Source organism: Chenopodium album, chromosome 21, assembly GCF_948465745.1.
Source record: "Chenopodium album chromosome 21, dcCheAlbu1.1, whole genome shotgun sequence".
NCBI lineage: Eukaryota > Viridiplantae > Streptophyta > Magnoliopsida > Caryophyllales > Amaranthaceae > Chenopodium > Chenopodium album.
In genome coordinates, this window is record NC_137854.1 from 5,928,117 (window position 1) to 5,955,622 (window position 27,506).

Sequence of the window (27,506 nt, forward strand, 5' to 3'; positions counted from 1 at the left end):
CTAGTGAAGTAATAGGTTGGTATAAAATAATATGAGTACTTCATACGTGCCATCTAAACATAACTTAGTACCAATGGAGCTTATAAAGTCATATATTACTACTAGTAGAATACTAGCTATTATAGGTTTAGAATTTCATGTTATACTTTCTTCGTTTCTTAATAATTGACCCAATCGATACATCGATCTCATTAAGTTTTTTTTTTCTTTATTATTATTATTATTATTATTATTATTATTATTATTATTATTATTATTATTATTTTTAGAGGAAGATAAAAATGAAAATAAGGCACTACAAGTAGATCAAGATTAGATAATAATCTTGTACTAGTAGTTGCTTTAGAATTTCTTGTCACGCGCCTTGCTTAACCAATTAACTTTAAACTAACAAACAAATAAGGGTAGAGTGTGTAACATAGAACACGAGGTTTAAAGAAATCACCAAGAGATTTGGCCGTTATTTTTTTTCTTCTTATTCTTTAAATAAAATAGGAGTAACTGATTTCATTTTTGTTACAAAGTAGTAATCATTTTATTATTTTTTAAAAAAAGAAAGGGTAGTAAAATCCTAACTAATGTCGGCTATAATGTGTCTTTATATACTTAAACCCCAGTAAAGTCAGAAACCACAAAGTTTTTCTATTTATAAAACAAGCTAAGCTTCTCTTTCTTCCTCTATCGATAAATGGCAAGCTTCCGAAGGGAGGTTGAAACTATGGAATTGTCTTTCTATTTCTTCATCCAAATCCTTGAAATAAACCTTGATCTCTCTTAAAGGTTTGGCTTTTTTTAGGAAGAATCGAGTGATGAGGGCCCTTTGTCACAACTCAAGCCCCACACCCACAAAGGCAGCAAGCAACATCACTTGGGCACTAGGCAACAATGCGGGCCAAGGGAGTTGCCCATGGATGCTAGGAAGCACCTCTCCCCTATAGAGCTTTATATGGTATTGGTGCTGAAATCCTAGTGAACACCCAAGTGACAGTAACACAATAATGGGCCGATTGGGAGCCCAAATGAAGACCAAACGGGCTGAAACTTGGGGGCCCACCGATTTTGGACCCAATGAAGAGGATGGTCGAGTCAGATTTTGAAGATGGGTCCCACATTATTCCAGATTGCACTACAAGGTTCGTGAGCCTTCCGGAAGCTTCTAGAATCTTCTAGGGCAATCTTGTACATTCTTTGTAACTAGAGTAGCCTAGACCTCTCCGGAAACTTGTACATAGAGAGGAGTAGAGAAGAAAGGTGTAGAATACTCTAGAGAAAGCTCAGCTCTATAACCCTTCATTTGAGGAGGTTAGAACATTCTAGGCTAGAACACTCTAGGCATGGGGAGCACTATAAATAGGCTGTCTCCCCCTCATTTGTACATCATCCATACATTTTGCAAATTCTCTCAAGCAATACAAAGCATTCTTAAAGCAATCTTTCTAAGTTCTCTTGCTTGCTTACTTACTTAGCCATTTTCTAGCTTACTCGCTTAACTTCAAGCATCGTACTTAGCCTAGCTAAGGTACTTTGGGGGACCCTTGACTAGAGTTGCAGGGGTAATTCTAGTAGGACGCGTGCTAGAGACTTAGGGAAATAGTCAGCACGTGACACCTTGCTTGTTTAGAATCCACATAATTCCTTATTTCCAAGGAAGAGAAAGTTGAGGTGAAACACAAAGGGTCCCCCGCCTTTGCAAGGATTTGTGAGACCATTGAAAGATTAGTTGAGGTTTGCCCAAGCTGATCAAATGTTTTAATAAAGTGTTATTATAAGTATTTTAAAGACTAAGCAAGGTGACTACAAATTTTAATTTAACTCGACTAAATAACTTACTAACCTTAGAGTAGCACAAATATTGAAGACTTGGTGAGATGACCACCATCATCACCACAAGTTTGGTGAAGTCAGTAAACTCAATGGGTATTGACAAGTACATCCTTTTCAAGTTTATCAAGCGGACACGATTCGTATCAAAGTGGTGTGGTACCTAAGAGAAGGGAAAGAATTACAAAACTAATTTGAATTCAATTCAATTAAAACTAAGTACAATAAAAGACATTATATAGGCATAACAAATAAAGTATAGCTAAGAATGCATGACTCCTAAATTATAGCAACTACTTTGAATAATCAACCAACATACCTGTATGATGTGAGAAAAGTGAAGCCTCATGTATTGAACACTAGTAAGTCCATCATTTAAGAGTTGATGTACCTAGCTTAACTTAGCTTTGTCTTTATCGATGTGCCATCCATCAAGGATGGTCTCAAAAAAAAAAAAAAAAAAAAAAAAAAAAATTAAGAGTTGATATAGATCATATTCCTCTATAGAATCACAAGCTAAATCAACAAATTGAATCTCATTTAAGAGTTGATACAGATCATATTCAATATACTAATCACGCCACCTTCGACCTAATATATATACTAGTTGCCACAACTTCTTTAGTAGGTTGCTAATACGATCTTCCTTGATAACCAGATTATTGCTGCCACTAATCCTAACAAGTAACGATAAAATCCCGTCTCGTAGTTGATGCATGTTGTACATGATGCCACGAGTATCAAATGAACAGCAGTCACATTTCAGTGAAATCTTACGGAAGTATTCCCTTCCACCTTTATCATCCAATATCCACTCTGCTAGTGACTCCCTTTGCCCTTGAACAATTATTTGGTCATTATATGTGTCCACTCTGTAAAGGTTCTTAGCGCAATCCGGCATATCCAAACGGAAGTACATGTAATTGTCGTCATTCATCCGATTGAATGTTGTTTCAAATACTCCCTTCACTCCCTCATATATGAACGGGTTGATTCGACCAGCGTCTTCGCTCCATGGCCCTATAGCACATACACGTACACATACACCTACACGTAGTTGTTCATTAATTAAATTAAATTAAATCCAGAGCTAAAATTCTAAATTAAACAACATGAAAGTAATTATTTACCATTCAAAGTTATATCTCCTTCCAAGCCATCGCAACATTCACAGTTATTGTCGTGCATAACAAAATTTTGCAGTCCCTCTACGTACAACAATGATTAAATACAAGCTTAATTAGTACAATCACTTTTGTATACACCCGGTTTTCAGTAATTTACTATACATCGGGTTCACTTTTGTTAAATTTAGTGTCACTTTTGTCACATTTAGTTTCACTTTTGTCAAATTTATCAATGGAGCATAAATAACTCTTATATATATGTCAGAGTAATTTTTCTGCGTTTTAGTGTAACTTTTGCGCATTTTATTGTCACTTTATAATGGATGTTCAGTAGTTTATTGAACATCCGTTTTATTTAAAAGTTTGGAAAATTTTTGTATACACCCGGTTTTCAGTAATCTACTGTACACCGGGTACACTTTTGTCAGATATAGTGTTACTTTTGTCAAATTTAGTGTCACTTTTGTCAAATTTATCAATGAAGCATAAATAACTCTTATATATGTCAGGGTAATTTTTGTGCGTTTTAGTGTAACTTTTGGACATTTTATTGTCACTTTATAACGGATGTTCATCAATTTACTGAACATCCGTTTTATTTAAAAGTTTGTGTTGAGTTTTTCTAGCATCTCTGCCCCTCTAATAAATTAGGCCCTGTTTGATTCACCTTAATTTTGCTGAACTGAAATTATTTTTACTGAACTGAACTTATTTTTACTGAACTGAACTTAATTTTGCCGAGCTGAATTATTTTTACTGAAATTAAATTATTTTTATTGAATTGAAATTATTTTTACTGATTTTCTATTATAATTCTTTTTTAAGAAAACTGAATTTTACTGAACTGAATTTATTTTTACTGAACTGAAATTAATTTTATTGAACTGAAATTATTTTTACTTAAGGTGAAATAAACTATGTAACATGTTACTCCGTATTATTAATACTCCGTAAGTCCGTAATACTATGTACGAAAATTTTACACTACACCCCGGTGTAGCTTCTGCTACCTACACCCCCCTCCCCAAGTGACGTCATTTTGAACATATAATATTTCAAAACTGAACATATTTTATTAATAGTTGTAAATGAACATACAATTATTTATAATTGAACATTTAATTAAGGAGCATTATTATAGATGAAAAATGTATAAAATTTATAATTTTGTACTTGTTATTGAAAATTTTTGAAGGTAGCACGACACACACTCCTTATTGTAATTGTAAAAATCATTTCCATGAAAACTACAACATAGCACACACTCTTATTGAAGTTCCTTATTAAATTTGTTAAAATAACTAATTCATGATATAATTGGGTGCTTTAATTGTAGTATAAAAATGAACTTTTAAATATATGCACATATTCATATTAAAATTAATGCATTTACTTGTTGATCATGAATAAGAACGAAAATGAACATTTATCAATACGTAAATTAACATTTGTATATAATGAAAATGAACATTTATCAATACGTAAATTAACATTTATCATCTATTAAAATGTGAATGACGTTATACTAACATATAAATGAACATTTTACAAAATGAAAATGAACATTCATAAAAATAAAAAAAATCAAAGAAACAATAATAATAAAAAAAATAACTACGGACTATAATATTTGTTTCTCTTCTCTGAAACGGTTTCCTTCGCTCTGCAAACAAAACTGAAGAATGTACAGATTTAATTTATTAGTTCTTCAATAAAAATTGCTAAGATTATAGTATAATACTTACATTGATTTACATTACTATATATGTAAATGAACATTATGAATTTCATATATGATCAAAAGATTTCATAGTATGCATAAGTCAGTTTCTCAACTCACATGAATGAATATTTATGCATTTCATAAATGTGCATAACGTATCATAAAAATGAACATTTTTTATTTTGGCATATAAAGTCAAATATAAAGTCAAATATATTCAAATATACAAATGAACATTTATAATTCAGTATATGTTCATATATTACCTCGGAATTGTAGAATTGTTCATTTTTTTCAATTTTTCTAGTCTTGACTGAAGAGGTACATCATCATCTTCATCGTCTCTGTTTTATTTAAGAAATTGTTAATGTTTTAATTGATTTGTTAATTTTCAGTAAAATTTTACTACAATCGCAATAATATGAACAAAAATTAGGGTTCATACATAAAATTGAACAAAAAATTGATCAAAAATGAACAAAAATTAGGGTACATACATTTCTTCAGAATTTTTCACTGATTTACTCGTCTCTGAAGTGTTCTTCTCCAAAGTCATACTATAATTGCAAAAAATTGAACAAAAATTAGGTTTCACATATAAATTCGCTCTATAATTTTCATCGCAAGAAAATGAACAAAATTACTTACTCTTTGGACACATTTTGCTCCGTTTTTCCAGATTCTTCTTGCATGTTCTTCTCTAAAGTGTTTTTTTCCAAAATCACTCTACAATCACAAGAAAATGAACCAAAATTAGGCTTCATACAAAAAAATTGTACTAAAATCGCAAGTAAAATGAACAAAATTACTTACTCTTTATCAAAATGTTGCTTCGATTGTTTAATTTCATCTCGAATATTAGACATTTGAAGCAATTATGTAGTGTTTTGAAGCAATTTTGCAATAATTTGAAGCGAATTTCGTCCGATTCGACGGTGTGATGAGAGAGAAACTCTAGAGAAATGAAGAAGATGGTTTTTAGAGAGAGAAAATGATTTGAAATTGATTTTTTTTTTTTTAATATATATATATATGTGAGTGGGAGCAGTTACTATTTTGTGGGGGTAGGGGAAACATGTGGAACGATGTGTTTTGATGGGGGTGTAGGTTGTGGTACCTACACTAGGGTGTAGTGTATACCAACTACCACATCATTTCATCTACTTTGTCTTTTCCTCAACAAATGACCAACACTAGAAAACGACCCACAATAATTTATTGACAAAATTCACAAAAAAACATAATACCTGGTACTTAACAATAATCACTACTGTAATCACTCAAAATCTTGTTGACTTTCATTTTCTCTCTCCTCACTCAATCTCCAGTCTCCACTTCAATTTCCATTTCAATTGTTCTCAGCAATATAATTCCGCCATTGCGGCACATCGGCTATGGCTGCATACCGAATTGCGGTTCCGTTTCCGTTAACGTTAGCGGAAGTCGGAACCGAAACTACCATCCCAACGAATTCCACCATTTCTGGTTCTGCTATGGCGGAAGAGTCGGAGTCTACTCCAACTGACGCCGTTATCTTCTTCGGCGTGAGTTTGATTCTAGGGATTGGTTGTCGTCACTTTCTTCGAGGTACTCGCGTTCCTTATACTGTCGCTTTGCTCATCATTGGTATTGGCCTTGGTTCTTTAGGTACGTCTTTCGTACTTTTAATTGATTGATGTGATTTTTTTTTTTCGAGTTTTTAGTTGAATTATTACTTTTGGATTTTCAGATTATGCTGTTTTGATTAATTAGTTGATTTCTATAGGTGGAAATGAATTTTTACTGTATGATTATGATTATAATCTGATCATATTGATTTGAGTTGAACAAGTTGTAAATTGTGAATTGCATAAAAATATCTTAATTTTTTGTTAATTAGTTTTTTTTGAGAAATTTGAATCTTCTCAGTCCTTTTCAGCGGCTGTTATGCTAAATTCTCTGATTTATTGTTGAATTTTTATTTTGGATGTTTATGTTTGATCGTTTTAAGTTTAATGTTATAAATTCAAAATTGGATGAGAATTGCTGCTTGACGATTAGGTTGCACGGAAACGGAAAAAGGGAATTTATTATTGTTAGTTTTCAAAATGTGGATTCTTACATTGGTCAATGACTTTATAATATCCATGAGCAGATATAAGAGTCCGGATTGATATAAATATAGTACTCCCTCCGTATTTGGAGTCTGGACAGTTAATATACAATATAGTACCACTAGATCAATGTGAACTTCTATCAGCGAATCAACACCATCTCTGATCAAGCAAATAACTTTGTATTTCCGAATCCATGATAAATTTATTGTACATTTTCATCTCATAAGTCGTAACACATACTATTATTTGGGTTTTTTCTCGCAAATGCTTCCCCATGGCCAAAGATTGTGCTTGATTTAAGGGTGGTGTGTTGTCCAACTGTTGATGTGCTGTCACTGGAGAGACAGAGAGAAAACGGGTAAGGTGAAAGTGAAGTAAAGTGAGGATGTTAATTCCAGCCCAAAATTGCTTTCCAGCCGCGTCATTCTTGTTATTGTTGGCCAAATATATTTCGGTCCCTTTTGGCAATTCTAAGAAAGTTACTCAAACCGAAAAGGTGAAATAAAAGAGCTACTGTGATTGTGTCTACATTTGAAGAAATGATAAAATGGGACTGTATTTGTAAGAGACTGGTTCTGACAAATATGGTTTGTGTGGATGGTCAAAATATTTTGGAATTGTTGATATTTGAATATTGGATGGTGAATCTAATCATGTTAATATGCATTTTGTTGGTTATGGGAAGCGAATTTGTAGTATTGGTCAACGTTAGAGAAAATCAAAAGTAGTGATAGTAAATCACAAGTTTAGGAATGTGGGGTATTTGAGATTTCGTATGCTGGTATATCAATGATTTAGGGAAACAAGAGCTTATTGGGACCGTCAATCTGTTGATTGGCAATGTTTGGTAATAGTACTCCCTATGTTATGTAATGTTCTTTACGTTTTCTTTCTTTTGAAGCACTCTTGCACATTTGCTTGTAGGGTAAATGCTTTTTTGTCATGGGGTATCTAATGGCATTCACAAATTTCAGTCCTCTAATTACATTTTGTAAGAAGTTGACATTTGCGTAATTTAACTTTTTTTTGCCCGGGTTTTGTCTCGTATTATGCGTCTGTTAGTGTTGACACCACAATTGTGTCTGCATATGCATGTGTTTGGCATGTTCATATTTTTAGTGTCTCTCTAACTCACTTTGCTTGTGCTTAAGTGTGTGCTTTACTGAGCTGGGAAGCTCTTTCTCTCTCTCTCTCTCTCTCTGCATGAGTGTGCGTCCACTTTTGTGTGTTTCACTTAGATGTGCAGCTCTATACTTATTGTTGTACTGCTGTAAGTCATTTAGACCCTTTCTTTTGCTTCAATATGCTGCACTGTCCTCTTTCTATTCTCTTCCTGATGTATTTATATGTATGTGTATGAAACTGTGAATCTTTAGTGGCCTTATGCTTTTTGTAGATTTTGATGAAGTGATCACAAGTGTAGGTGTTTCAAGCAATTATTTTAGTCCTTTGCCTGCTGTAATTATGTAACAGAACATTTCCATATCAAATGTTGGTTTTTGTGCAGAATATGGTACAAAGCATGGTTTGGGAAGGTTTGGGGATGGTATCCGCATTTGTAAGTCCCTCCTATTGTTCATTTTATCATTTTCTCTGGTGGATCTTGATTATGTATCAGACTATTGAAATTTGATGCCGATGTTATTACGTCACAGGGGAAAATATTGATCCAGAGCTCCTTTTGGCTGTATTTCTCCCTGCCCTTCTGTTTGAAAGTTCCTTTTCAATGGAAATTCACCAAATAAAGGTTCGCTTACCCACTTTCCGATATACAACATATTTAATTAGAGATTTCTATATGTGTAGAACTTTGCATATTTGCATTAGTTTCTTTTCTGTTGGTAAAATCTTGTTTATGTTACAACTTAGAAGGGGATTAGTCTTACATGGTTACTTTCAATTGTATACCCTGCTGAAGACCCTTGAATGTTTGATGACAGTCTCTAAATCTGATGAATTATTTATTGTCTGAATTGCTTTAGTGGGGAGGTGCCATAAATTTTTCTGAGAGAGACAAGCATCTTTGTACATATATTTTCATAATTGGTTTTTGTTCTTTTATTGATTTCTTTTCTTGTGCCATATGAAGAAACGGCAAATAGTGTGCCTGTAGCAAGTTGCAACCATCTTTTTTTTTGTTTACTTTTTATTACACATATGTTACTGATATAGGCTAGTTCTCATTTACTAATCAATACATGTTTTTATAAGGGTTCAATAAATTTTGCTTTTATTTCTCTCATAAATTTTGTGAAGTTGTTGTATTTAGTCATTTGTTTATGGAAATTCTTGAAGTTTGCGTTCTCCATACTCCTACACTTTCTGTGTAGAGATGTGCAGCTCAAATGATTCTGCTTGCTGGACCAGGTGTTCTGATATCAACCTTTTGTCTTGGAGCAGCACTAAAGGTAAGAAACTGATACTGGGCAGATTATGATTTTTGTTACTCTTGCTAATTTTGACCTTAAGTTGTATGTGTATAAGTAGGTTATAGTTGACAAAGTTGTGTGTCATCCACAATTCAATGCTGCACATTGTGCTGTATGCAAACTTTTGTACTTGAATAACATTTGAGCTGCATGTGGTTTGTTGCAGCTTTCATTTCCTTATGACTGGAGCTGGAAGACATCATTGTTGCTTGGTGGACTTCTAAGTGCAACTGATCCTGTAGCTGTTGTAGCTCTCTTGAAAGAACTTGGGGCAAGCAAAAAATTGAGTACTATAATAGAGGGGGAATCCTTGATGAATGATGGGTGTGATCTCAATTCCTTGATTTTGTATTCTATGTTTCTATTGGCAGAATATATATGCTTTGTTAGAACCATTGTGTGATATCAGTTTAAAGTCAACTATCTTATTTTATTTTATTTTTGTAAATTAGTGGTTGAATGCTTACAGTGATTACAGATATCTGTAAATTAAAAGAACTTCTTGGTATCCATTTTCAGGACTGCAATTGTGGTTTATCAACTGTTCTTAAAAATGATCCTTGGTCGAACCTTCAATTGGGCATCAATTCTTAAATATTTGGTTCAAGTTACATTTGGAGCGTAAGTTGCATTTTTTTAATTACATCTTTTCATAGCTTATGATGAAAGATCATTTTTTACTATCAATGTTTACTTTCTCCGTGACAGTGTGGGATTCGGAATCGCATTTGGAATAGCATCAGTGTTGTGGCTCGGTTTTATTTTCAATGACACTGTAATAGAGATTACTTTGACCCTTGCTGTGAGCTATGTTGCCTATTTTACTGTAAGTTGCTATTTCTGAATGGACTTTAAATCTTTTATGCTATTTGTTAAGTACCTTTCTGTAAGTTGCTGTTATTTTATCAATATTTTGGAAATTATGGGTGCACAGTGTTTAGTTTAATTTGCTGATTTTTCTAGGTGATATGGTTAGTTGGACTCAATAAGTTTTATCAGTATATATTTAGAGGGAAAAATTTATCATAACGCTCCCTATAAAGGCGAGTATTTTTTTTTAAAAATTTATTTAAATTACCCGGAGAAAATTAAGAATCTAACTTTTGATTTTGTATGGAAACTGCCTTCTAATGTAAGAGGATACCGAATCTTTGTTTCCTGTGGGTTGACCTGAACTCTGGCATTGACCAGTCATGTGCTGGTGATGAGATTTTTTTTTCTTGTTTTTTTACTCTCTTATCCCCTTCCCCTTTGATCATCTCTACTTAGTCCCTATATCACCATGAAGCCATCATGTCTACTATATGCAATTGAAAGAATACAAATTATCTGATCCTCCTCACTACCTTCCTTGACCTTTTCTCTCTTGAAAATGGGCACCGTAGATGTCAAGTCATATGTCTCCTCATCCTCCAGTTTAATTCCTTATTATTTCCAATTAGTAGATTTGTATTTGACATTTTTTAGATATTTAAACATGCTACTCTATTTAAGAAATGACGATACTTCACCAAAAGTTAAATTGGCTGGACTTGCCCTGCATAGATGTTGAGTGTTGGATGGTAATGTGATATTTGGCTGATGTGTTCAACTAGGAAGAGAAATGCCAGAGGCGGTGGAGCTGGGTCAGAGGGGACGCAAATAAGAATTAAGAAGAGAGGGATAATGAGGGATAATGAAGAAGATCAAAAAATAAGTAGGATAGTGGTCAGCGCTAAAATATTGGTCAACTTGTCACATCTGAGATTTGGTACCATTCTACAACCAAAAACATACTATGTATTGTAGAGTATAAGGTAGTTACCCTCAGAAGGTACTTATAAAATTTCCTAATCTTTGTAATTCTAGTAGAAGGGGCTCTCAAAACATTAAAGGGTGAAAAACAGTGCCATGGCTGCTATGGTAAAAATTGACCCCCCCTCCCCCTTTTTTTTCAAGTCACCAATTAAATATAATAACAAATCCTGTAATTTCCATGTAGATTTTGTTCTGACTCAGGCTAGCATACTTCCCATCATTTAACCATCTGATGTATCCGTATATGTTTTGTTATGTGATAGGCTCAAGAGGGTGCTGATGTGTCTGGTGTCTTGACCGTGATGACTTTAGGAATGTAAGTGTAGTCTTGATTGAACTGTTTATTTATTTACTTATTTAATTGTTTTGCAGTATAGAAAATATCTATATTATATCCAATTGATTGGCAGGTTTTATGCAGCAGCTGCTAGGACAGCATTTAAAGGTGAAAGTCAACAGAGTTTGCATCATTTTTGGTATGTATTTTACCATCTTATTTTGATGGGATTTTTTGGCGTTTTAGATTAGAGTTTGAAACTTTTTGCGTGGGCTTTATCTAATCTGATCTACTATATGTGCTACTCTCTGTTTAGCACACTCACGCGCCTTCATTCTATATCCATTATCTTTCTTTTTCCTTTGCTCTATTCTTGGTACTATTATTTATTTTTATTATCATTACTTTTTAATGAGTAGTCTTTGCAATTAATTTTGCCTTTGCGTCTACTTATACTCCCTCGATTCTCGAAAGTTGGACTCTTGTTTCTGGAAGAGTTGGTAAAAAGTGAATGGGTGTAAGAAAAAGGTGGATGAAGTAAGAGCAACTGAGTGAAGAGGTGTAGATAGCGGGTTAAGATAGTAAAAGGGGGTTATCAAAAATGAATTTTTATAAAGTGAGTCACACTTTCGGTAATTTAGAAGGAGTACATATCCTCGTTTTTGAACACTTTCTATATTGGGGTGTTAGAAAATATTGGACCTAGTTTTACTTTTCTTCATTTATTTGGAAATCCCTTTTACTACCTCACCCCACACTATTTACACCTTTCCTCCAACTATCTCTTACTTTATCCAGCATTTTCTCTCACCCACCCGCCTTTTACTCCATCAGTCCATCTCTCTCTTGCTTTACATATCTTTTTCTCATGTCTACTCGCTTTTCTCAAACTCTAGAATTAAGAGTCTACAGTAAGTTAATTGAACTTTAGAGAATGGTATATGTATAGTGGTTAATTATCTGTTCATCCTTGCTAAGGTCCTGTACTAGTTGCTGATCTGAAAATTTCTTTTGCTGAAATAAAAGCTTTTTTTATTCATGTTACTGCTTAATCAAGTGTATATGTTATATGCAGCATGTGCTTAATCCTTGTAATGATTATTGTATTTGATGTTTTAGAGAGGAATTGTCACTGATGTACTCCTTTTTCTATGTTGGAGTCATAGGAAAGAATTCTGATAATTTATTTCATTTTTATACTGTTTTGGTGATAAAGTGAGCATTTTCTTATAATTGACATCTATGGAATAATTGATTGCCCTTGGGTAACATAGGGGTCCCCAATCCTCAACAAAATTGGAATTATGAAATTAGGATAAAAGAACAAATTGAGGAAGTTTCAAAAGTAGATCTGATTTTCTTTCTCTCCATTTTTAGGCGAGAATTGGGTTGGGGGAGGGGGGAGGTTCACAGTTTGAATGCTTCTACAGTTGGATCTTTGTTCACTTTTGTTGATGGTGGACAAGGTTGCCAAAGTTTCTGATATTAAACTTCATGCACCATATGTGAAAGAGTTTAATATGCACATACATAAAACAAGCTTCTATATTTACTAATTCTTACTAGGAGATTTTTTGTTTTTGTTTTGAAGTAAACATGCTGGTAGATTAAAATGAGTAACAATTATTAGTTACCAAGTTAGCCATTCGTAAACATATGGAATCTGTGTGTTGACTTGCCTGGCTAAAGAGATTGCCTATAGTCATTGCCGGACTTCTGTTTTCTTTCTTTCTTTTTTTTTTTTTTTTCCTACATTAAGCCAGAAGCTTTGCTTTCTGCTTGTTTGAACTATGTGCTTATCCTGCCTTCCGCATTTATCCTAACATATAAGCGTAATGCTTGTCAATGCAGGGAGATGGTGGCATACATAGCCAATACGCTGATCTTTATCTTGAGGTAATTATTTGCATCTTTGGAAAATCTTATGTTTGGCATGCTTAGTAAAGAGGATAAGGAATGTTGGGATTGCATGCCAAACTCCATTATAATATTCAGATAAGTATGGAGTACAGGAATCAAGTTTAGATTATTAAGAGCATGGGTCATGGGGTGGTCTTTGTGTGTGATACAATAATCTGTGGCATGGTTTTATTTACTGCAGAATGTGTAAATTGGGTGGATGTTTCATTACCTTTTTTTTTTTTTTTAAGTATTTCATAGTTCACCTATTTCCCAGTTGATTGCATTTAGGAAAGTGGGAAAAGAATTTTCTAGCTTTATTTGGTTATCTAGCATTAGGTATTCAGGTAGTATGGAGTCCTATAGATAGGTTTTTTGCCATTGGCTTCTATCAGTCTGAAAGTCAGTTAAATGCGTAAACTAATTATTTGAGCCTTTTCAGGTGCCCTATTTTGAAAGTGTTCGAATAGTGTTGTGTATTACTTTACTGTTGTGGAATTCAAGGGTCTTTCCAGAAGTTCATATGTCTTCTTTATTGCTATGGAACATGTTTCATTATAGATATGGTGGCTGTAGTTTTAAAGAGTTACTCACTTGGGGAGATTCAAAGAAATTGGATTAAATATGTAACTTTTGTCTCTGATTATTTGTACTATTTGTTAATTTTATTTTTATTTTTTACTTGGCATGCTTGTCATCTATTTCGATTTCTTATGGATTTACAGCGGAGCTGTCATAGCACAAGGTGTTCTTAGCAGTGATAACATCTTTGAAAACCATGGTAATGCTTCAGTATCTAAACTTGTATCAAATTATATATCAATGAAAGATGTGAACGGACTAAGAATTTTAATCATAACAAAATGGGTGAAATGCATGTAGGTCAATACACACACATTGCTTGCCCTCTAAGAATTCATTTCCTAGAACTTGTTCCTTCAATCTATAACTTATGGTAAATATTTTTCTCTTTGTGTGTGTGTGGTCGGGGGGGGGGGGGGGGGGGTGGGGGAGGGGGAAGGAGGTGTAATATTGGCCCCCTTTGTTCCATCTATACATCCCCCAAAGGCCACTGTATTTAATTTTACCTCACTGGCTCATCCTTAACTCGTAAGGACTTGATTCCACAGCCTTGCAGATCCGGGGGGGGGGGGGAGTTACTAAACTGCCCCATCTATGCCTCTCATGACTTGTATTAGCTCGTAGACAAGATAAGCTTTGTTTCAGATTGAGTTGTGAGTTGAGAGAATTCTGTTAACATTCTGGCTGACAACCTCATTCATTGTATGTCCCAAATATAATTTTTGATTGAGGGCCACAAAACTTCTTGGTATTTTCATCATAGGAGTAATTTTAATGAGTAGGGAAGTGGGTGAAGCTATAATTTTGCAGTATATATGGAAAATTATCTCTACCATTGACCTTCTAAAAGAATTTAAGAGAGGAATCTATGTGAAAATTTTCTAGTGACCCTTTTGTCAGCAACTCCAATATGCAATACATTCTGTTGTAATAAAGCAACATCAATGATAGATATACCTATAAATTTAGTAGAGCTATATCTCCTACTGATGCAAATTGGACTAGTGGACTTATTCACAATGTTGTGGAGCATCTCCAATAGTTTTGCTGGTTAAGATTGATTGATTAATACTTGAGGCCAGAGAACAATGGTTGTATCTTTGGGACAAACAGGGAATTTGGTACTTTTCTTGTCTTAGATTGTATTACTCATCCCTGATACATTGTGGGTTATATTCATGGGCATTTGCTCATTTGTAAAAGACTGTTTTTTAAAAGTGACAGTTCATTTTCTTCTGTAGGCATATGATCCAAAAAGTTCTTGATGAGTCACTTTTATTGGCATACCTTGGGTGTCTTTTGCAATGCTGTGTGCTTGAAGCCAGGTTCCTGTCTGGTTGTATATTTGGGACCGAAGGGTATTTGGATCCTGTTTGGCCCAGATTAAATTTCTGTTACACAGTGCAGGGGAATTTCTATTTGTGGGTTATTTATTGATATAAAGGTGATATTATGTACCTTTAATCCTAATAGGAAAATGTCGTACACCGAATTCAGGTTGACATTGTAGTAGAAAGTAATAATATAGACCTAGTGGCCCTCAAATTATGAGACATGTATGGTTTTGCCTTGCAACATATTTCTTCTGTCTACCCTATTTTCATTTCTAACAGTTTATTTCTCTTCAGGTACTGCATGGGGCTATCTGATCCTTCTTTATGTATACGTCCTAGTTGCTCGGGGAGTGGTTGTTGGAGTTTTGTACCCATTTCTATGCTATTTTGGCTATGGTATGGAATGGAAAGAAGCTATGATTTTAGTATGGGCAGGGTTGCGGGGAGCTGTAGCATTGTCTCTTTCACTATCTGTAAAGGTAAATTAAGCAGTTTTTACGTTTCTGTTCAGTTTGTTATGCTTGATGTCTGCACTCTGCTTTTTTCAGATCTTTTTGTTTGTAGAAGCTGGCTTTTAGATCTGTGTTTGTTAAGTAAAATGTGTAATGGTAATTCTGCTTGATGTTTGTTTTAAGTAGCTAATATTTGGCATAGAATAGTCAAAAAAATGTGATGCATTTTGTGCGGAAATAAAAGAATACAGTGCCCACCGGAAACTACTTTACTTTATATTGCGGAACCTTGGGTGTTTTGGATCGCATAGAAAGTCTTGTTACATCATTATATTCTGTCACCATGATGCTTTTGAATTTTTTCTATATTGCGTTGATTATGGTTTTTTTTTTTTAAAATTTTTTTTTTTTTTTTTTTTTTTTTTTTTTTTTTTTTTTTTTTTGAGTTGAGGAAAGTTGACTATAGTTGTATTACTTTATATATTTGATTAATTACCTTTATTAAAAGAAATTACTTAAATAATGTAAAAGTAAATATGTGGATTGATCACCTTTATTGAGATTTTTTTTGGGTGCTTTGTGTTCTCTGTACTAGCAATGATTGTAATAAGGTTAACCATAGTGGTGGACTTTATCAATTGCATTACCGTCAGTGTTATTCTGGATGATGATAATGTGAGGTATTTGTTTAGAGTGCACTGCATCGTAATATATTATTGATGTAAAATTCCCATTTTTCCCTCTTCTTTATTTTATCTGTCCTACTCTACCCTTTTTGTGACTGTCTGTGTGTGTTATCTGTGTGCCTGTGCATGAATTTTGCTCTCCTTTACTGATTGCGAATTATTTGATGTTTCAGCGTTCTAGTGGCGACCCAGCTTATCTCAGTACGCAGACTGGAACACTGGTATGAACCTGATAAACCAAGATGATATACATATAATGCAATAGAGGATCCTGTGTATTCTATGGAACAAAGATTTATATGTGTTCTTAGTCTTCTTAGTGCTTATTGTTTTGAAATGTGGATGCAGTTTGTTTTTTTTACTGGCGGAATTGTATTCTTGACGCTAATCATAAATGGATCAACCACACAATTTGTCTTGCGGTTTTTAGGGATGGACAAGTTATCAAAAGCAAAGGTAATCTTACTTAGTTGATTCGGTGCATCAATTATTAAATGGCTTCCATGTCTGATGATCAGAGCGTCAGATAACTGTGAGAAACTCTGTGGTGTGGTAGTGTGATTCAGTCACATTCTTATTGGTCCAAAAAGTCCTTTACTATAGCCTTATAACTGTTACAATTTATGCATCCATAAGCCATGACCGGTTTCTTATTTTTTTAGGGAGTGGTCCTTTCATAAGCATGCAATTTAGTTTCTGGTGATTGTTTCCAATTTAACATACTCCTTTTTGCGCCTAGCTATGAAATTTAAGGAGTTTCTGTCTCATAAGATATAAAAAGTTTGACAAACTAATAAAATTTGTAGAAGAATATAGCAAATACTGATTGCTAAAATACTATGGAAGCACATTGATGCTGTTGAGCCCATGAGCAAACCCTCATGTAAGTGAAAGTGTTGTTCCACATCTAAAGAGTGTAAAAGTGTTGGGAAGTGTATCCCACATTGAAGAAACAAGAAAGTTGTGTCTAATTTATAAGGGTAAAGGGCTACTCCCCTCATTGCCATATGTTTTTGAAGTGGAATCTCCTTGGTCGTATAAAGTGGACACTTGTGACGGGTGTGGCCCAGGCCTGTTTATCAGATGCCAACTGCAACTGCCTCTAGATAGCTTAGTTTTGCACTTTTCCAGACGATTTCCTGTGATTTAGAGTATATAAGTTGGTTTGAATCAATCAAATGTGTATCCTATCTGATGGAAGAATTCGTCTTAATCGAATCATGTCCTCCAGCTAAGAAAGAAAACAAATTAAGCCTCTCAGAATCTGCGTAATTGCTATTGAACTATGTGCTAGCTGCTGTGAATTGGCCAATGCATTCCAGTACCTTCAGAACATAATATGAAATTGGAATAAATGGATCCCTTATTCCTCTCTGTTGTCAGTTCTTTGGTTCTTCCACTTACCTTTTCTGAATACTTTAGTGTATTTTCTTTTTCTCACTACTTTAGAAACCACTTATAAAGCAGTTGAGTTTATTCTTTAACATAATGTCATGCCCATCTTGGAATTTTAGCCTTTTTGATAATCTCTTTGCCATAGAGTTTACCGTACTGTTTTGATATATTTTTGGGCGTTTTGATTTAAGTGGGTAAATAAAAGGATTCAGGATCCCTTAGTATTGAACATTTTTATCTTCTTGAACCTTTATGTCTGTAGAAGATGTTCAGATACCAAATGTAACTTTATTATGCTACTATTTGTGGCTTCTTGTTTCTATATTTATGTATCTATTTTTTTTCCTCGTCCTATTATATTACTGTTAGTGCTATTATGGTACTTTTCACTTTAATGGTGGTATTAATTCCATCATTTATAATGTACTAGTATTATTCTTTTTCAAGAGACGCATATTGGAATTTACAAAATACGAAATGGAAAAGAAAGCATTAGAGGCATTTGGGGATCTTGGTGAAGATGAAGAACTGGGACCTGCTGATTGGCCCACTGTCAAACGATATATTAAGAGCTTAAACAGCATTAGTGGGGATCGCATCCACCCTCATGATGCTTCTGATACTTCCGACAATGGATTTTTGGATCCAATGAACTTGAAAGATATGCGTGTACGGCTCTTAAATGGTACTTAATGTTTCTAAACTCTTTATCTTTTATGATATGGTTTCTGCCAACTTGTATTATTTTACTACCTCTGTTTCACATTTTTTGCAACTTTGAAGAGTGCACGGACTCTTAGGCAAAATTTGTTTGTGAGTGTAAGATAGAGAGAGAAAATTAAGAATGCATGTGATGAGGAGAGAGAAAGAGAGAAATGACAACCTAAAAAGGAAAGAAAAATTAGTTGCAAATAATGTGTAGCATCCATTTTTGGCGAAAGTTGCAAAAAATATGAAACGGAGGTAGTAGCAATTATGCTGGCCTTCATCTCAAATTAAGTCTTACTAGTTAGAAGTTTTATCCTGAAAAAGAAAAGAAATTGTTATGGTGGATTATTAGTATTTGAAATTGATTGTAGTTACTCTACTAAAAGAATATATTATAACTTCCTTTACCATTTTTTTTAAAAATAAAGGCCACAAGTTTTGAAAATCAACATTCAAAACTTGGGATTGTTACTGCTACAAGTGCTACATTTATTCTCTGATGAAACTAAAAACAAATCAAACTAATAAACTGAAACCAACAAATGTTCAAACTATTATCTAAGTGGTCGTAATTGTAAATTTACATTCTAACCCAAATATATGGTTTGAATTTCGGGGGTGTTACATACAGACCAACTAAGGGGGATGAAAAAAATCTAATTCTGACACATTTTATTGAACTGAACCTGTACTGGTGCATCTATTGATGTTTCCCTTATCTAATCTGGTATCTAATCTGGAATGAGAATTTGTCACTGTTATTTTTAAGAGGTTCACTTCTCTGGAGATGACGTGAGTATTGTAATCAAGACTAGGTTAATTTCCTGAATGAAGCTTGACCATTAAATTGGTTAGCTCTTGACTGACAAAGCATGGCTACTTAAGATTCTCCAGTATCTGTGTTATTATGCTGTTTTCTTCATGTTGCTTTAAAATATTGCTCCAATGAGCCCTTTCCGTTATATCTTTGCTATTAGCCACTTAGCCTAAGTAAATCTGCAGGTTGTCTATGTTTATGTCATGATGTGCTACATGAACTTTCTTATATCTTCTGTAATGGTAAATTGGCAATCTTGTACATGACTGTGAAATTTCTACTTACTGATGTTAGTCATGTTGTCCAAGTTGGAAGAATTTTCTTTCTGGCAGTGAATTTATTATCAAATTTAAGAGGGTGCTCTTTGGATGATGGTTTGTTTCTTGAATATTGAGTGTCATTTTAGTCACAGAAATAATAGAAAAAGAGCTCCAGTATAAAGATCTTGATTAGTGCGTAAACCCTGCATGTTGCTAATACAGACTAACACACATTGTGTAGAACAGTAAGATCACCAGACGTGTGATGTATGTATGCATACATCATGATATCTGTTATATCTGACTTTGCTACTTGCTTCCTGTTTGGATATCACCATTTGTGACTAGACTATGACATTTTGCAAAATCAGGTGTTCAATCTGCTTACTGGGTAATGCTTGATGAAGGGAGGATAACACAAAGTACTGCAAATGTATTAATGCAGTCAGTTGATGAAGCACTTGATGCAGTGGATCATGAGCCATTATGTGATTGGAAAGGGTTAAAAAATAGTGTTCACTTTCCTAAATACTACCGGCTTCTTCAAGGAGGCATCTATCCAAAAAAACTGGTTACTTTTTTCACAGTTGAAAGATTAGAATCTGCATGTTACATATGCGCTGCATTTTTACGGGCTCATAGAACTGCTCGTGGCCAGCTGCATGATTTCATTGGTGAGTGTACCTAATAAAAGTAGATCTTTCATCTTCTAAGCCATTCATAGTTTTCTCTTGTTTTCAATAACTTGTATTATATTTTGCAAGAGCTGTATAGATACCTTTACTCTTGCCGTGATGGGTAGCTGAAGTTTATGGCTCTTGGCTGCATATGATCTTTGTAATTATTTTTATTTGATTTATTTTCTGTCCTTCCCAAAGAAAACCATACGTTTTCTATGCCCTCCACCCCCCTCCTCCTCTTCCCATCTTTCTCCGAACCTGTCATGCTAAACAAGGTAGTATATCAGGGATCTTATGGTGAAGTCTTTATGACAGGTCATTATAATGTTACCTTCAGGGAAGTTGAATTTCTGAGAGGAAAACAACTAGACCAACCTAATTAGTAGAAAAGGGCAGATATCACTATAAATAATGCTGCTAGTTTTCTTCTCTTTTAACTTTTTCCTGTTCTCCCAGTGTGATATTGATCTATGGAATGAGATTAGGGAAGGATATGAAGACTAGCAAACCAGTTGTGGTGATATCACATAATTAGTATATAAAGAATAAATCATCTAGCTATTTAGCCATTTCTGTAGATGAATATGGGTGACATGCAGCTTTTTATGTGATTCCCTAATAATTTTGACCTATGTGGGCTCTAAATAATTTATGCTCTTTTGGTGAAAGCACTTGTTGAAATCTATTCTTGAAGTCACAAATCTAGAAAAAGTGCATGTAGAAATTTGTCATTCATGTATTTACAGCCTTCATGGCTACTCTTTTGTCTAATGGTCCAATTCTGATACAGGTGACAGTGAGATATCTTCTGCTGTCATCACTGAAAGTGAGACAGAAGGAGAAGAAGCAAGAAAATTTTTGGAAGATGTCCGCACTACCTTTCCTGAGGTTATGTTGTGCCCTTTTTTTTTGTTATTCGTATATTTATTACTAGCTTCACCCTTTTTTTTTTAATTTTTTTTTTTTTATTATCGATGTCTAGATTGTCTACCTCGTTCATCTAATTGACTAAATTATTTTACTACCTCACAGCTGGTATGGTAGAGAGTACCAATTGTTATGATAATTATTTTACATTAAATATTGGTGGAAAATTCTCTTCACTGTCTGTCATACTGCAACTCTATCCCTAAAGTTCTTCATAAAAATGCATCACCAACCATTACTTCGTTAGTAGTGGTAATAAATTTTAAGAAGTAAAAGAGATATTTAGGATCTATATGTTTTGACTTTTGATGCTTGAAGGGAAAACACAATTGTAAAAATAGTTCTCCTATGTTTGTTACATTACATGAAATAACCTAGAGGAAGAGGAAAATGGGAGTGGAAGGGAGAAGAAGGATTGGAAGAGAAGAAAGGAATGTCAGGAGTAGAGAGGAATATATGGTGTTCCTCAGAGAATGCTTTCCACTCATGGGAAAACCATTTTCTACCTGAAATTTTTATTAAGCCTTTAATCACCATACCATGGAAAAAGGGAACACCGTTTTAATGGAAAAATTTTCTGTCAAAACAAACAGAGGTTTAGGGGTGGACCAGTGTTACCGTGGACATAAACATGAGACATTGTTTGCAAAATTGAAAACTCTTAAATGCATTACCATCATCACCTTTTTATTATTTCCTACCAAACTATTTGTGAAATCTTTTACTCTCTAGCTCAGATAAGGCATTGACAATTGGGTCTGGAAATTTCAGGTTTTACGAGTTGTAAAGACAAGGCAAGTAACATATGCTGTATTGCAACATTTAATTGAATATATTGAGAGTCTAGAGAAGGCAGGAATACTGGAAGAGAAAGAGATGCTTCATCTTCATGATGCTGTTCAGGTATGTTTTATACCTCATTCGGCTCATTGTGTCATTTATAAAAAGATTACAGCTTCTTTGCCATTTGACAAGAACTTCTTTCTTACAGACTGACTTGAAAAGACTTGTACGTAATCCTCCTACTGTTAAGATTCCAAAGATTGGGGAATTAATCAGCATGCATCCTTTCTTAGGAGCCCTTCCTTCAGGTGTTCGTGATCTGCTGGTTGGTTCTACTAAAGAAGAAGTTAAAGTTCGTGGTATGACGCTGTACAAGGAGGGGGGAAAGCCTAATGGGATCTGGCTTATATCAAATGGCGTGGTGAAGGTAATTGAAAAAGTATGTTTTAGATAAGTTTTGGACATTTTTAAGAATCTAAATTTGACGGAGCTTTTGTCTTGTAGTGGGCCAGCAAGGTTAGGAAGAATAAGCATGCCTTGCATCAAACTTTCACCCATGGAAGTACTTTGGGGCTGTATGAAGTGCTGATCGGAAAGCCTTATCTTTGCGATATGATTACAGATTCTGTTGCAGTTTGCTTCTATATCGAAACTGAGAAGATTCTCGCAGCTCTGGGATCAGATCCTGCAGTGGAGCATTTCTTCTGGAAGGTATCTTAATAGGACATTAGTGTGTGTGTGTGTGTGTGTGTGTTTGTTTTTTTCCTAAGTTGTTATTTCTACATCTGTGTGACTTTAGTACATTTTGGTATAATGCTATAAAGTAAGACAAAGATTGAGATTATCTGGATGAGACATTAGATAATTACATCTGAAACCTAAAAGTGTTTTACTTCGGCTCTTTCAAATCAATCTAATACAAACAGATAACCAATGTAAAACAAATCATGTGGCTGCTTCCCTAGAGTGATAAAGTGCACAAGCTCAATTTTCTGTATACAAAACAGGCGGAACAAATATATGTCTTCTTGTCTGCAAAATATTGCTTCGTAATAGGCTACACTTTTATCAATAGTTTGAGACCAAAAATAAATGAAATAAAATTAAAAGACCAAAAAAAAAAAAAAAAAAAAAAAGAGTATGCTGTGAGTTTTATTCTCTCTTAATTGATCTGCTATTCTGCTTGCTGGCATGGGTCACTGTATTGATCATAACCAAAGAAATATGTTGACTGGTTATTGCTCATTCCAATGATGAGTTTGGAGCTCTTTTGGTGGATGAGAGAAGTTGGGATGATATTTTTGCCCCGTTATGCCCCCTTGATTTTTTCTGATTGGCGCCATTTTATCTGTCCCTGGTAGTTTATGTGTATACTAATGCTAGTGTTAAGTGGCTTTTTGATCTCCCTCTGTCCCTTAATGATTTCCTCTATCTTCTCTTTAGTCCATCCCTATAAGTTTGCTCCATACTACCTTTGGTTGTAGGGGGCCTATGGCTTTTCTCTCGCATAAACTAGATTTGATTATTTAGTCTTAACACTTATCTCTCTCATCTATTTCTCCCAACTAAAGATTAAAAAAGTGACCCAACGGGCAAACAAAAAGGGACTGAGGTGGTAGCTTTCACTTTGAAGGATCATGTATACATCTTCAATCCAGTCTGAGTATAATAGTGGTTAAGTGGGTTAAATGTCACAATGTTTGACTTCTCAAATATCCTGGTTCTATAAGAAGCTTCTTTGTATATTGTAAGTCTATCTTGATATAGTTTTAAAAAGTCTATTTAAGTATGATGAAATGTTATAGATATTTGCTTATCAATCTTTCCTATTTGATTGCTATTCAAGACTTGAGAAAGCTTCATGGATATACTCCTTAAGTAATTTGTTCAACATTAGCTAAGAAACTTTCATTACAAACTCACTGACCCTGCAGTTCAACCCATTGGCTTGTGTGGATCCTGCATATGAAGAATTATGTTAGGGAATTTAGTTGTAAGCTATGTTACTCAGACTCTATTTTGCCTTAATTGCATGTGTTGGATCCTAGGCACTCCAATATGAGTAGGACACAACACTTCAATTTGTGCCAAAATTATGAATTTTTTTTACAAAATAGCGAAATTGGACATTTTTACCCAAGCTCGAGTAACATACATTGTAAGCTACATTATCTCAGCAGTAGATCGGCTGGAAAGAAAGAATAATATGCGTAGAGCACCAAAAAGCTATCTAGAAGATTTATCTTCTGAAAATTTCTCAAGTATGGCAACTGAAGTATAGGGATCACTATAGGTAGTTTCTAATTGAATGTTTTCCTTCAACAAAGTCAAGTTTCTCGCTTGTAGAAAATTCCAGAGGATCATCGGTTTCTTGTAGCAATCTACTTTTAAATGGATTTAACTGATTAAAGTTAAGGATCTCTTGTCTTGCTGTATGCTTAAGCCAATGTGGGAGATCAGGATATTCTTTGTACTACTCTTTTGATGACATTCTGGTTACTCATTTTCAGGAAAGTGTTATTGTGCTTGCCAAAGTCCTCCTTCCTCGAGTTTTTGAAAATATGTCAATGCAAGATATGAGGAAGCTCACAGCTGAGAGGTCAACATTGAACACCTACCTGAGGGGTGAAACTATTGAAGTCCCATCACATTCTATAGGGTTTTTACTAGAAGGCTTTATAAAAAGCCATTCTCATGTTGAGGAACTGATTACTTCACCAGCAACTTTATGGCCTGCACAAGGAAATTCGAGCTTCCTCAGCCAAGAGGGTTCTGGTCAGCCCTCTTTTTTTTTTTTTTTTTTTTTTTTTTCGATTTTAACTTTTTCCTCATTTTAATTACACAATGCCTAACTTTTTTCTTTGTTTAGGATACAAATCAACCAGCTTTTTACATCAGGGAGCTTCATACTATGTTGAGACTAGAGCTAGAGTCCTTTTGATTGACATGGTTCCAATACAAGCTGATAATACTCTCCTGAGGCGGAAGTCCTCCTTATTGCTCCATGATCAGTCTTCAAGATCCCTGAATCCTAGGGATCATGCTGGTCTTCTGAGTTGGCCTGAGAATCAATACAAGTCACATCAGCATCTACCAGACGGCCAAGAAATAGGTGATAGTCAAAATTTATCAGCCAAAGCTATGCGGTTGAGCATCTACGGCAGCACGGTAATTTTCTATCTGTTCTGTTAGATTCCAGCCCAACTATTTTCTTAAGCTGCCTTTAGTCAAAAAAGAAATTTGAGCTTCTTAATCCTGGCCTCTTGTTTTAGCTTTTTACTTCATATCATTAATCTACTGAATTCAAATAATCCACTTCAACTCCCTGAATAGTCCCTGAAGTCAAGCAAAATACTCAAATTGACCCTGTGCTTTGCCTTTGCCGAATACATGGTAGTTGTTAGGTTACAATGTCTTTCCAAATTTGACCATAGTGATGATGGAGGGGAAGGCACGCTCATTTTCTTCCCTCCTCTTTCTCTCTATTATTTTTCTGTACAAAGTGATGCCATATCCTCTTTTTTTTTTTTTTTCCTCCTATGTCAATGTTTACAATTAATTTTTTTCAAAATGGGAATTTTCTTTTATTTTTTCCTTTTGTCCTGTTGGATCCCTATTGAAGAATTCCCTTTTTACCCTTGTTAGTTGAGGTTTTTTAAGCATTTAAACTTGCTTTGTAAATGCTGATAAGTTTGTGGTCGTTTTCACCTAAATTCCCCCTTTCCCCACTGCTGCCACTACATTTTGTGGGGACGAAATATCACTTTCTAAATTCCTCATTTGTAAGAGGATCAAGTGTGGGTTTTAACCCAGATATCTGCCTGTCTGCATTGCTAAGTAGAGGTGGATGTTCACGTCCTAAAAATAAGCGTCATCTACTTTTCTTAATCCATCACTCAAAGAAAGTGCTTTCTTTCCACTTGTCTCCATGTTCACTGTGTCATGCCTTATTACATTCTTTTGAATTATTAATCTACCTAATCTGTTCTCTTAACTTCTTAAGTAGTGAATGTTTGTCTTGTCATCGTTTGGTCACTTGGTTTTGTTTTTCTAGTGGTGACCGGTGAGTTTACATGCGAGTTTAGATTAAGATTGTATTTAGAGTGCTTGCAAAAAGAGAAGTATTCAGATTTATATGTTTAAATTGTATGATTTTGAGTGTAGAACTTTGTATGTTGCCTATGGGTATAGTGAAGTTATATATTCCAAAAATGAGGGAGAGGAGGGTGAGTCATTTAAGTGGAGGGAATGTTTGCTTGAGTTGGTTAGGAAAATTGAGGTATCTTTTACTATCAAATTAATTACACGACAAGAAGAAGAGGAGAGGAAAAGCAAGAATGACGCTTCCATCATCAATTCATCATCATCATTGAGGTCATTTGTGAGAAAACATAACCTCATGTTACATCATGTGTCTGCTAAAACAGTTAATTTGAGTATTTTACTAGACCTCAGGGTTGTTGGAAATAAGATAGCAAAATATTGAAATTTACTGAGGAAATATCACTGCATTCATCTTAAATGAAATTAGAAGAAAGTGCTTACTAATGATTGTGGAGTACTTAGTGCTATAAACATAGGAACCATATATCCCACGAACTAAATCATGCTAGTAGTTGTTAATGCCACTAACAATGTTGGCTTACTTACTAAAACTTGAACATAGCAAATAAATCAGATATTAGTAATTAATTTGACCAAAGCATACTTTTTTTTAAAGCATATTTAACAGGGGTTACCTAGAAATTTTCTTTAGTAGCTATTATGCCTTTGTTAACTTCCTCCTGTGTAGTAGTATTGCCATTGAAAAACCTCCCTTCTTTTTCGTCATATGCCCTAAAAGGCTAAAAGTTTGCCTTAGCTTTGGTACTGTTTTAATATGCTTCTTAATATCATTCTTTTCCCCTTTTTTTTTTATTTTATTTTATTTTTTATAATATATATATATGTACGCGGTTTCTTTTGTTTTTACATAGCTCTCTTTGATGTTGCATGTTTTATGTTCTTTGAGACAAACTATTAAGCAATTACTTTTATCTTTCCCTTATGAAAGAGGATTATGTACGGATGCCTTGGTTTTTTTATCCTTCACAATTTTATAGGCAAAAGATGTTCCTGTGCGAGGGCTTAGTTTTCAAGGGTATAGCTTGGGTAATCCTTCACATGTCCGTTCATATCCTCAAGTTCCTATTGGCCAGAAACAACGTCCTCTCACTTCAGTAAAATCAGAAGGATCTAATACCGTTAGGAAGAGACTTGGAGAAGATGTTATGAGAGAAGAGCTTCTTCCTCAAACACATAGTAGGCACCCAAGTCGTGCAGTAGATGATTCAAGCTCTGAATCTGGTGGTGAAGATGAAGTTATTGTGAGAATCGATTCACCAAGCAAGCTCTCTTTCCGCCAAGCACCTTGAGAGCTCTTTTGGCATACTCTTCCACGTCTTTCCCACCTCTGTATCACACTCATTCCCTTCTTATTTATCCTGTAAAATTTATTCTGTAATTTGTGTTTCCTATGTACATGGGTAAGAGAGTGGTAGTTTTCACTCGGTTACAAACTGTTGGATGTTTGTAGTCCGGCGAATGTCTGCCACTGTATCCAAGAGAAATTTCGAGAAAGCCACCATTTTGGCTTGTAAGTTTGTATGTATCTAAACTGTATAAGCCGTGTTATATACAATAACAGTAATTAATAATTACAAATTTACAATAA

General features: G+C 34.4%; 1 protein-coding gene across 1 annotated transcript; it reads left to right on the plus strand.

The window, feature by feature from the left end:
* The first annotated feature begins 5,948 nt into the window (after positions 1 to 5,948).
* LOC145601111 (sodium/hydrogen exchanger 8-like) lies at positions 5,949 to 27,506 on the plus strand. Its single transcript, XM_081657052.1, has 23 exons — positions 5,949 to 6,318; positions 8,275 to 8,325; positions 8,423 to 8,514; positions 9,098 to 9,175; positions 9,363 to 9,520; positions 9,716 to 9,817; positions 9,905 to 10,022; positions 11,257 to 11,309; positions 11,404 to 11,469; positions 13,122 to 13,166; positions 13,895 to 13,950; positions 15,380 to 15,564; positions 16,397 to 16,444; positions 16,572 to 16,679; positions 18,066 to 18,303; positions 19,775 to 20,077; positions 20,874 to 20,971; positions 21,782 to 21,913; positions 22,002 to 22,220; positions 22,298 to 22,504; positions 24,304 to 24,568; positions 24,663 to 24,961; positions 26,896 to 27,506. The coding sequence occupies exons 1-23, from the start codon at positions 6,066 to 6,068 to the stop codon at positions 27,205 to 27,207; spliced, it is 3,486 nt and encodes a 1,161-aa protein (XP_081513178.1). The 5' UTR covers positions 5,949 to 6,065; the 3' UTR covers positions 27,208 to 27,506.

What these genes read in the sequence shown, in the direction of transcription:
- LOC145601111 (XM_081657052.1), top strand. Translation starts at nt 6,066, where the DNA reads ATGGCTGCATACCGAATTGCGGTTCCGTTTCCGTTAACGTTAGCGGAA. An exon ending in GTCTTGGAGCAGCACTAAAG is followed by an intron (nt 9,176 to 9,362) that starts GTAAGAAACTGA and finishes GGTTTGTTGCAG; the next exon opens with CTTTCATTTCCTTATGACTG. An exon ending in ACAAGTTATCAAAAGCAAAG is followed by an intron (nt 16,680 to 18,065) that starts GTAATCTTACTT and finishes TTCTTTTTCAAG; the next exon opens with AGACGCATATTGGAATTTAC.